General features: G+C 40.4%; 1 protein-coding gene across 1 annotated transcript in view; it reads left to right on the top strand.

The window, feature by feature from the left end:
* Positions 1 to 12,496, top strand: part of LOC114649074 (calcitonin gene-related peptide type 1 receptor-like) — a 115,632-nt gene that overhangs the window by 77,128 nt on the left and 26,008 nt on the right. Inside the window, exon 9 of the mRNA XM_028798491.2 lies at positions 867 to 927. Coding sequence (XP_028654324.1) covers positions 867 to 927 — 61 coding nt within the window. The remainder of the gene's footprint in view (positions 1 to 866; positions 928 to 12,496) is intronic.

The raw sequence follows: 12,496 nt of genomic DNA, 5'->3' as shown, positions 1-12,496 counted from the left end.
TGTATGCTCTGTTGTGAATTTTAGGGGGTCTCTGAATTTACTACATTGTATTACACTCCTCAGGCTATGTGGTCTTGAAGAAGCTCCTGATTGAATTTAATTAATGTATTGGGCTAATGTGCACACCACAATCTGTTAACTAGTTAGTGCTCTTTAAATCGGGGGGCTGTCTGCTACTTTAAACTCTAGATGCTTTTCCTGAAAGTGTTCCAAAATCCCATATTTCTGGTTGTTTTTTTGAGAATACCCCTCTCTGAGTATGTGTTTATGTAGTGTCTTGAGATGTTAAAATTATTTATCTTTAGTTTCCATTTGTCTGGCCCTGATGAAAGGGTATAGTTCCAAAACGTGTCTGCCTGATGGACAACGATGTGAATATTCACTGTCAGAAGTTCAAATCCTGACTCCTATGGCCACGTTGACCCTCTGGACTTTGTGATTCATAATTAAGGGTTGTTTACCTGACCTGCTCTAATTTTATAAAATGTTTAACATGTTGGAAGCCTTGTGTTGAAGTTATAATCTTTAAAATGTTTGTACTTCTAGCTAAGAAAACACTTGTGTAATAAAGGTTGGCTGAACTAAAAAATGTTTTTGATAAATGACCTTGCTGTTCCTTATTTTGTATGTTCATCAAGTTGCAGTTGGTTTAGTATAATTCTGATGTTTTTATTATTTTTTAATTAATTCTCTCCAGCATGTCAATTTTGGTTTTATTATTTAGTAGTCATTAATGGAATTTCCCATTAACTTATAATAATTAAGAGTTGTATATTGCAACATTTTAAAGTGTCCTTTCCTTCTTTGTTTTTTTCGATGACTCTCTGTTTACTTGGCACTGATCCTTCCTTTTAATTATTTCCCAGGGTTTCCACTGATTCCTGCGACGATGTATGCTGTGGCAAGATTACTCTTCTTCAATGACAAGTAAGAGAATCTGGAGTCCTGATAACTGATTGGCCTGAGATACGTCAAATTGCCAGACATCCCATGATGCACTCAAATGGGGCCCAGCTGAGAGGCCACAGTATAACTAAGTTCATGCACTATGCGGATCTGTCATTTGTCAGCATTCAATCTTGTTCTGCATGTCTTGGCTTCTTCTTATCATAAAGGAAACAAGTCCTGGAGCTTTAGTTGTCTGAATGAAAAAATATTAATGTCCAAATAGCCACCAGCAACAGAGAACACTCAGTAAGATCTTCTCGAAATTGTAGATAGCGCAGTGGTTAGTGCTGCTGGCTTATTGCTCCAGTGTCCCACATTCAAACCGAAGCCTGGACACTTTCTGGTGGAGTTTGCATTTTATTCCCATGGCTACAAAAGGATTTTCTCCTGGTATTCAGTTTTCCCTTCCACATCCCACAGATGGGTGTGTTAAGTTTACCGATAACTATGACTTGACCCCGTGTGAGTGAGTGTGTCCTACGATAGTCTGGTGTCCCTTTCCAGAGTTAGTTCTGGGCTTACAAGCTCCAGTCCTGCAACTCTAAACTGGAATAGGAAGGTTCAATAATGGGGAGTTACATTTTTTTTATTTCATTTTATGTTCAAATTTGGCAGGTGTAGAACTTTGACAAGTCCTAAAAAGCCAGAAGATGCACAGCTGTAGAATGAACATTTAACATCAGTCGTTTTAGGTTCGGGCTAATTGAAAAGTGTGTCGCAGACCACACTGCACAATGTCATTTAAAAACCCACCCAGAAACATTATTGGGAATTAATGGATACAGCAAACAGACGTCATTTGAGCTGATTTTTTTTAGTGCAGCAGTTCCTCACCTTTTCATTTTTCCTAATGTGACTCACTTTTAGTATGTGAGACGTCAGCATTACTGGGCCGGGCAGAGCGACCATTTTCACTTCAGTGTAATCTTGTCTTCTTGTCATTCACATGAAGCATAAGTTGCATTTTATTCCTGTTAAATGCCATTTTTATACAGAAACAATTACATTATGATATGACATGGGGGGGCTTTTTACGGGTTGCTGGCCTATTCTCCCCCACTCACTAAAGACATTAGAACAATCTGGACGAGAACAGGCCATTCAGCCCAATAAAGCTCGCCAGTACCATCCACTTACAGTGGTTTGAAAAACTATTTGCCCCCTTCCTGATTTCTTATTCTTTTGCATGTTTGTCACACAAAATGTTTCTGATCATCAAACACATTTAACCATTAGTCAAATATAACACAAGTAAACCTAAAATGCAGTTTTTAAATGATGGTTTTTATTATTTAGGGAGAAAAAAAATCCAAACCTACATGGCCTTGTGTGAAAAAGTAATTGCCCCCTTGTTAAAAAATAACCTAACTGTGGTGTATCACACCTGAGTTCAATTTCCGTAGCCACCCCCAGGCCTGATTACTGCCACACCTGTTTCAATCAAGAAATCACTTAAATAGGAGCTGCCTGACACAGAGAAGTAGACCAAAAGCACCTCAAAAGCTAGACATCATGCCAAGATCCAAAGAAATTCAGGAACAAATGAGAACAGAAGTAATTGAGATCTATCAGTCTGGTAAAGGTTATAAAGCCATTTCTAAAGCTTTGGGACTCCAGCGAACCACAGTGAGAGCCATTATCCACAAATGGCAAAAACATGGAACAGTGGTGAACCTTCCCAGGAGTGGCCGGCCGACCAAAATTACCCCAAGAGCGCAGAGACAACTCATCCGAGAGGTCACAAAAGACCCCAGGACAACGTCTAAAGAACTGCAGGCCTCACTTGCCTCAATTAAGGTCAGTGTTCACGACTCCACCATAAGAAAGAGACTGGGCAAAAATGGCCTGCATGGCAGATTTCCAAGACACAAACCACTGTTAAGCAAAAAGAACATTAGGGCTCATCTCAATTTTGCTAAGAAACATCTCAATGATTGCCAAGACTTTTGGGAAAATACCTTGTGGACTGATGAGACAAAAGTTGAACTTTTTGGAAGGCAAATGTCCCGTTACATCTGGCGTAAAAGGAACACAGCATTTCAGAAAAAGAACATCATACCAACAGTAAAATATGGTGGTGGTAGTGTGATGGTCTGGGGTTGTTTTGCTGCTTCAGGACCTGGAAGGCTTGCTGTGATAGATGGAACCATGAATTCTACTGTCTACCAAAAAATCCTGAAGGAGAATGTCCGGCCATCTGTTCGTCAACTCAAGCTGAAGCGATCTTGGGTGCTGCAACAGGACAATGACCCAAAACACACCAGCAAATCCACCTCTGAATGGCTGAAGAAAAACAAACTGAAGACTTTGGAGTGGCCTAGTCAAAGTCCTGACCTGAATCCAATTGAGATGCTATGGCATGACCTTAAAAAGGCGGTTCATGCTAGAAAACCCTCAAATAAAGCTGAATTACAACAATTTTGCAAAGATGAGTGGGCCAAAATTCCTCCAGAGCGCTGTAAAAGACTCATTGCAAGTTATCGCAAACGCTTGATTGCAGTTATTGCTGCTAAGGGTGGCCCAACCAGTTATTAGGTTCAGGGGGCAATTACTTTTTCACACAGGGCCATGTAGGTTTGGATTTTTTTTTCTCCCTAAATAATAAAAACCACCATTTATAAACTGCATTTTGTGTTTACTTGTGTTATATTTGACTAATGGTTAAATGTGTTTGATGATCAGAAACATTTTGTGTGACAAACATGCAAAAGAATAAGAAATCAGGAAGGGGGCAAATAGTTTTTCACACCACTGTATTTCTTCCAAAATAACATCAAGTCAAGTTTTGAAAGTCCCTAAAGACCTCCTGTCTGCCTCACTACAATCATAAAAATAAAAGTGCCAAAGCGGTTCTTCATAGCGATGGCAAAGGGAAACCTTTTTTGGTTCCCAAAAGACATATCCAGAGAGAGGTTCCAGAAAGAAAAATTTGTAGCAGGCTCAATGCAATGAATAACCATGAACCCCCTGCTGGACACCACTCTTAACATCAGCCAGTTCTGATGAGGTTCCTCACACCATCACCCTCTGCTTCCTGTGTCTGAGCCAATTGTGCACCCAACCAACAAACATCACTCTGACCTCCCCATTTTATCTGATGTCCAGCCTCTCATGTGGCACCTTATCAAATGCTTTCTGAAAGTCTAGATAAATATATCATATCCTTTCATTTGCTTCACTTTGATCGTATCCTTTTGTTGCTTCCTCATAGAATTCCAGCATGTTAAAACACAACTTCCCTCTTCTGAACCCATGCTGACTGACATGCCGTTCATACTGTGGGGCTTTCTTGGGGTTGGATCTGATGGTCCTCCTTAGACAATTTACACATCAATATGGCCATGACTTTGTGTCAGTCAGTTATGATTTTATATAGCACTTCCCCATGAATGGAGAATGTAGTCAGCCAAAGGAGCTGCAGTATCTGCATTCCACTTTAACTAGTGCTAGTATTTCTTTTTGAAATATTCTCCATCAAACTTTCCAGACAAGGCTAAAATTTTCCCTTTTCTATGCCATTTTTTTATATTCAAGCCAATAGCACAGTGTTTTAGAATTGTATGATATGACATGATTGGATATGATTTGTCCTGATTTTAATGTGATATGATACAATACAATACAATACAATTTATTTTTGTATAGCCAAAATCACACCAGAAGTGCCGCAATGGGCTTTAACAGGCCCTGCCTCTTGACAGCCCCATATGACCTCATTTTGTCTTTTGGCTCCTGCTTGCCATCTGCCACAGACTGCTCTCCTGTTCTCCACTGCATACAGCAGAGATGCCTTCATGCCAGGTGCAGTTAGGGGTTCTTGAGTTCAGGTCAGAAAAGGCCATTTTTACATCAGTATTGGTGTAGCTGTCTTTACTACAATGCAAAGAAAGGAAAATCTAGTCTGAAGTATTTCACTGTACTTTTTAGTGACAAATCTGCATGTTTTTTTTCCTTTCCAAGTATTTTTTTTCATATGAAAGCCTAAATCAGCGTTTCTCAACCTTTAAGTATTTGCGACCCGAGTTTTCATAACAGTTTTAAATCGCGCCCCCCCCCTAACTTTTTTTTGAAAGGAGCCCACTAATACCAATTTGTTCTTTTTTAATTAATGATATATCACAGATGCTTATTTTATTATACCTACTTAACTTTTATCGACATTTATCTAACTCTATATTTATTTTTCTAGTATCAGAATGTAGTTTAAGTTCATTTGTTTTGGTTTCAATAGATGTACTTTTCATATTTTTGATTCTTGTTTTCTTTTTTTCACATCTTCGCGCCCCCCTAGGGGGGCCCGCCCCACAGTTTGAGAACCACTGGCCTATGGTAAATAACTAACAAAGACCTAACAGTCAAAATGTGGTGTTTCTAACTATTTCTTCACCATCCAAATAACCTTGGTCTGTTTTTTTTTTCCTTCCCATAATATGGTATCACACATTTAAATAGCAATCTTCTGTAACACTTTCTGCAGTTGTTACGAGTAAAACAATCAGTGCATTTACGTGGCACATACAGTTGGGTTAAGGTGAATAGCCCAATTAAGCCAGAAACCAGATTTCTCAATAATCTGCTGTGGTTGTACAAGACAATGACAGGTCATGACATAATAATTGTTGGGGTGCCAACACTGCCATTGCCGTTTACTTCCAGATAACATTTCTAAGTGCATGATGGTCTCAAAATATTACCAAAAAATTACCTCATAGAATTCTGGGTAATGTGATTCTTTTCAGTTAATGGAGGAGCTCAGTCTTGTTGGCTGCTCGATCATGAAATGACTTCTCCTGCTGGGTGGTTGTGCTCTTATGGCCCAGAGACCAGAAGGGGCGGAGTCAGTTGCCCTCGCTGGGCGGTTTCTCAGTACTGTCAGGGAAAAGAAAAATAACATAAATAGCGGCAATATCATCTGTCCGCCCAGGGTAGAACTACACATCTGGATGGAACTCAGAGGGTGACTCTAACGCACTTGTGTGACACTTGTGTTTACATGCACAGGTAATCTTACAAGAATGTACCATATATACTCACGTTTACGTTCTCCCGTGGATAAGTCGGGGCTTGATTTTACAGTATAATTTCCAGTATTTTATGTCGGCCGTATACTGTAAGTCCAATGAGGAAAACTCACGCTATTGGTCCAAGAGATTATGATATGCTATGCCCACCTGAGAGAGTAACCATGGAGCACACGGCCTTTTTTCTATGTATTGTGCCTACGTGACCACACGGTAAAACCCAAACTACTCTGAAGCGACGTTTGCACTGTTTTGTGTTTTTTGTATCTCACACCCTCATACACCTTTACTGTCAGAGCATCCTTTATCTACGATGGAGCGTTCAATCAGAAAAAAAATATGAAGCTGGTTTTAAATTAAAAGTCGCTGAAGTGGCGAAAGAAATTGGTAACTGTGCTGCTGCAACAAAATTCAATGTATCTGAGAAACTGGTGCGAAACTGGACGAAGCAAGAAGACGTCAAAAAAAAAAAATTAAGTGTTGCATTTTTAAACAGGCGTATAAGTCAGGGTCTGATTTTATGATCGATTTTTCAGGTTTCAAGACCCGACTTATATGCGAGTATATACGGTAAGTCCTCGATAATCCTGCTAGAATATCATCTAAGGAATAACGACTAAAAGTTTAAAATTGGAATATACAAAGCTTTTAAATTAAACTTGTAGTGGAAATTATTTAGAATCTGTTTAAGGTAGAAACATAGAAGCATATTTCCTTATAATTGGTTTTGGAAAACTGGAACAAAGTCATGCTGTTTAAGCAGACAATATGTTTGTTTTTAACTCAATGGACTAAATAGTCTCCACTTACTGACTTTACAAACAAAAAATAATATCTAGTGCTCAGTACACTCTAAAAAAAATAATGGTCCTAAAATGACTCTTTACTTTGTTGTGGGGTCCTTGTAGGAAAATTCCTTAACATTCTGGAATGGCTCTGCACGTATGAAGTTGATTCTTTGGGCTCTGAATTGCTCCTAATATGTTGATGAAACAGAAATATTTAATGTACAGTAGGACATCTAGTCTTGTGGGGCCTCAGAACGAGAATACATGTCTGGGGACAACCTGTTAAAACGTTTCTAGTGAATAGCGGCAAAATCTGTTGCTGCAGAGGATCTTCCTAAAACACCCGATTTCAACTTCTCCAGTCCTTGCAATTTAAACTGCCAGGGTTTCAAAGAGAGAGCAAAAAAAGACTTGACACGAAAAGAAAAGATAAAATTGGTGTTATCCATTAAGGAGTTCAGTAGCACAAGGTAACTAAAGCTTAATAATTAATTTGTAATTAATGAGCACAGCGACAGTGGAGATAGACAGACAGACAGACACAGACTCACAGACCACCACAGCTACTGGGCTCCACACGTTTAAGAAGTGCCTTCTGTCTGCTGTCATTTTGACTATTGCATCACTATATAACATAACATAGCAGCAAATTGAGTTTCAGTAAGCATTGTGGTCTATGGATATACGTGTTAAAATGCGTGTAGCTATTTTTTCATGGCATGTTTGCAATACAAATCAGACAGCAATGTTATCTTCCCTAGTTATTTGTTTAGACATGACAGCAGAAGGTGGATGCTGTGCAGCCCTGTTTGTACTTTACTGGTGTTGTTAGGCAGATTTGTGGATTCGGGTGTTTTGAGTACTGAAATCTGCATGCCATGTAGCTCTTCATTATCAGCTCTCTTAATGACACTCCTTTATATGGAATTTGACACATCATTTACTTCAAATTTATTTATTTATTTTACAGTTCAAATTCTTACGAATATAACTGCCAGTTCTTTCACACTTACATCAACCTCTACACTGTCGTATTGCTGAACAACAGAGAGCACATATTGTACACCTGTGACAGCATATCATTCACCTTTACCATTCGTCCATTGATCTCTTTGAATGCCAGTGTATAATCTGATGATATAGAAAGGCTTTTCCCTTGCAACAGGTTATGTTCATTTTTAACACGTGCAGTGAGTTCTCTGCACACATGGCACATACTAATATGTTTAATGGGGTTCTTTTCAGGAGACCTTTCAGCTGTAGACGGTTCATCATAATAAGAAGCTTGCTCTCTGTCACACCAGACTAACAAGACCACCAGTACTAGCCGTTCAAAATCACTACCCATATTTTCAGTGCATTTTATTTCAGTGTTGGATTGGTTTAGAAATGTAACACTCAATGAGCCGTCAAATTGTTCCCACCCAATTTTAAGCAAAATTCACTCATGGTTGCATCCAGACGTAAATATTATATGTTTGACTCAGCGAGACTAGCAGAATACAACAGATCAAGAAATCCTAAGCTAAGGCCGTGTTATTGTATGCAGAGTCCTGTTCAAATTAGCAACCCATTGGTGTTTTCAAAAACCTTTCATCTACATGGTTATTAATGGAGCCTGTTATGAATCTACATAAATAAAGGACTTTCTGGATCTTTCGTGTGGTGGGTTGTTTTGGGATTTATATCTGGTGGTCCTATGACTTCTCTCTAAAGAAACTCTTTGGCACCTTTATTTTTAAGAACTAGGGGGCTCTGCCCCCTGCTCGCTTAGCTCGCCAAACCCCATGCAGGCCCTACACACTAGTCATTTCCTGTATCTGCCGCTTGTGACGAATCATGCTGTGCTTTTGGATAAACACGAATATCAACTCTGTCTTTGAGAGATTCGTCAAATGTTCGGTTTATTATATATGTGAGTGTGATCTTTCGGATTCATATAGAAATCCAAGAAAACTTGTCCGTGTTTTTCAGATACATTTCGTGTAAAGTGTGATACTTTTGGACGTATGGATTCGTATCCATTATTGACTGTAGTATTTGTAATACGTCCGATCGTCTAACTCTTTCAATTCTATGTTGCATCACTTCTCTGTGATCATAAATATAAACCTGACCAAATTGTGGTTTCTTTGAAATTAAACTTGTAGTAGCTTTAATTGTTGCGGGACCACAGATTTTTATAGCGTATGGTCCTGAATTGTGTAAATCTACGTTTTGAGCGTTGAATGATGCGAACGCGAACAGATTATTGTAGATTCGGATATTTTGCCTGTAGTGTTTGTGGATTTCACTTTCACCAATTAACAAATCTTTTAATTATCGTGGATACGCCTCTTCATTGGAAAGAAACACTACTTTTCCCTGATGGCAACATGAATTTGACGATCTACAGGTCTCCGACTTAAACTTTAAAGCTGAACGATATCTTCATACTTCTGTGATATCACCTTTATCCATATATTCAGTCTCTTTTAACTGTTCTGCTATTTCACCAAGTAATAATTTCCGTTTGTTAGTGCTAATGTGATCTTTACTATCAGTCTTTTGAGACTTTCAAATTTTAGTACTTTCGTAATCTCTAACCTGCTCTCCATGTGTATCATGCCAATGTTTTTGAACCTCTTAATGATGTTTTACTTTGTCTTCTACTCTATGTCTTTTCTTCTTCTACTGTTTGTCCTTTATTTCCGCCCACACTTTGATCTGTTAAGTTTTCAGTTCATCTCTTGGCACAATGTCTCGTCTCACAGGATGTGAAATTATCTCTCTGAAAAAGTCTTGTCTCGTTCTAAGATTTTTTTATATAATAGAGAGATGTAATTAAAGTCTCTAGATTGTGAAGTCTGAGGCATTTAGATGAAGTACAAAGACTAAATGACTGGCAACTGCTGATGTTCCTCTATTTACATGTAAAAATCATGCAGCACCCAGACAACTACCACTAATTTCTTGCTTATTCTTGTGTCTAACCGTAAATCCAGAATTGTAAACCTAAACTTACTGATGACTGGGTGTTCAGTTTGTCAATGCTGCTGATCTCCTGAATTCTGTGGCTCTAATTAGATAGATAGATAGATAGATAGATAGATAGATAGATAGATAGATAGATAGATAGATAGATAGATAGATAGATAGATAGATAGATAGATAGATAGATAGATAGATAGATAGATAGATAGATAGATAGATAGATAGATACTTTATTAATCCCAGGGGGAAATTCACATATTCCAGCAGCAAATAATATTAAATTAAAGAGTAATAAAAAATGCAGGTAAAAAAACAGACAATAACTTGAATAATGTTCAACGTTTACCCCCTCTGGTGGAATTAAAGAGTCGCATAGTTTGGGGGAGGAATGATCTTCTCAGTCTGTCAGTGGAGCAGGACAGTGACAGCAGTCTGTCGCTGAAACTGCTCCTCTGTCTGGAGATGACACTGTTTAATGGATGTAGTGGATTCTCCATAATTGATAGGAGCCTGCTGAGTGCCCGTTGCTCTGCTACGGATGTCAAACCGTCCAGCTCTATGCCAACAATAGAGCCTGCCTTCCTCACCAGTTTGTCCAGGCGTGAGGCATCCTTCTTCTTAATGCTGCCTCCCCAGCACACCACTGCGTAGAAGAGGGCACTCGCCACAACCATCTGATAGAACATCTGCAGCATCTTACTGCAGATGTTGAAGGATGCCAGTCTTCTAAGGAAGTACAGGCGGCTCTGTCCTTTCTTGCACAGAGAATCAGTATTGGCAGTCCAGTCTAATTTATCGTCCAGCTGCACTCCTAGGTATTTATAGGTCTGCACCCTCTGCACACAGTCACCTCTGATGATCATGGGGTCCATGAGGGGCCTGGGTCTCCTAAAATCCACCACCAGTTCCTTGGTTTTGCTGGTGTTCAGTTGTAGGTGGTTTAAGTCGCACCATTTAACAAAGTCCTTGATGAGGTTTCTATACTCCTCCTCCTGCCCACTCCTGATGCAGCACACGATAGCAGTGTCGTCAGCAAACTTTTGCACGTGGCAGGACTCCGAGTTATATTGGAAGTCCGATGTATATAGGCTGAATAGGACCGGAGAAAGTACAGTCCCCTGTGGCGCTCCTGTGTTGCTGACCACAATGTCAGATCTGCAATTCCCGAGACGCACATACTGAGGTCTGTTTGTAAGATAATCCACGATCCATGCCACCAGGTATGAACCTACTCCCATCTCTGTCAGCTTGTCCCTAAGGAGCAGAGGTTGGATGGTGTTGAAGGCGCTAGAGAAGTCTAGAAACATAATTCTTACAGCGCCACTGCCTCTGTCCAAGTGGGAGAGGGATCGATGTAGCATATAGATGATGGCATCTTCTGCTCCCACCTTCTCCTGGTATGCGAACTGCAGAGGGTCGAGGGCGTGTTGGACCTGTGGCCTCAGGTGGTGAAGCAGCAGCCGCTCCATGGTCTTCATCACATGTGATGTTAGAGCGACAGGCCGGAAGTCATTCAGCTCACCAGGACGTGATACCTTTGGGACTGGGGTGATGCAAGATGTTTTCCAAAGCCTCGGGACTTTCCCCTGTTCCAGGCTCAGGTTGAAGATGCGCTGTAGAGGACCCCCCAGCTCTGATGCACAGACCTTCAGCAGTCGTGGCGATACTCCATCTGGACCTGCTGCATTGCTGGCACGAAGTTTCCTCAGCTCTCTGCTCACTTGCGCTGCTGTAATTGTGGGTGGGGATGTCTCTCCTATGTTGGTATCAGCAGAAGGATGTGTAGAGAGTGCAGTACTCCGAGGTGAGAGTGGGTTAGGGTGGTCAAACCTGTTAAAGAAGATGTTCATTTGGTTTGCTCTCTTCACATCTGTCTCGATGGTGGCACCCCGCTTCGAGCTGCAGCCAGTGATGATCTTCATCCCATCCCACACTTCCTTCATGCTGTTGTTCTGCAACTTCTGCTCCAGTTTTCTCCTGTACTGCTCCTTCGCCGCCCTGAGCTGGACTCGGAGTTCCTTCTGCACGCGCTTGAGCTCATGCTGATCACCGTCTTTAAAGGCCCTTTTCTTCTGGTTCAAAAGGCCCTTGATGTCACTTGTAATCCATGGCTTGTTGTTAGCATAGCAGCGTACAGTTCTTACTGGAACTAAAGTGTCCATACAGAAGTTGATGTAGTCAGTAGTGCAGTCAACAACCTCCTCAATGTTCTCACTATGTGATCCCTGCAGGATATCCCAGTCTGTAGTTCCAAAACACTTCCTGAATGATCGTTTGGTTACAGGTAGGACTCTCACTTTTGGTTTGTAGTGAGGCTGAAGCAGAACCAGGTTATGATCTCCTTTCCCAAGCGCAGGCAGCGGGGTGGCACTGTATGCATCTTTAACGTTTGCATACAGTAAATCAATAGTCTTATTTCCCCGGGTGTTGCAGTCCACATACTGGGAGAATGCAGGTAATGTTTTGTCCAGCGTCACATGGTTAAAGTCTCCAGCGATTAGCACAAGCGCAAATTAAGTTGTTATATCTCTAGTGACTACACAGTAATGGATCTGACAGGTTTGGAAGCTGCTAGATATACTCGAGTGGGGTACGCGAAACAAAATGTTACAGTTTTAGTATTATGCCACTATATTTTGTTGACACAATATTTGCACACTTAAGCAACAAATAATAGGCAGAATTTGATGTTCACTTTTGTTTTTTGCATGTGCATCACTTGAATGCCTCCGTCCTCCACCTCCAGAGCTCACGAGTGCTTAGAGA

The sequence above is a fragment of the Erpetoichthys calabaricus genome, chromosome 3 (assembly GCF_900747795.2).
Source record: "Erpetoichthys calabaricus chromosome 3, fErpCal1.3, whole genome shotgun sequence".
In the NCBI taxonomy this organism is placed as follows: Eukaryota; Metazoa; Chordata; class Cladistia; order Polypteriformes; family Polypteridae; genus Erpetoichthys; species Erpetoichthys calabaricus.
This window is presented reverse-complemented; position numbering and strand designations above follow the sequence as displayed.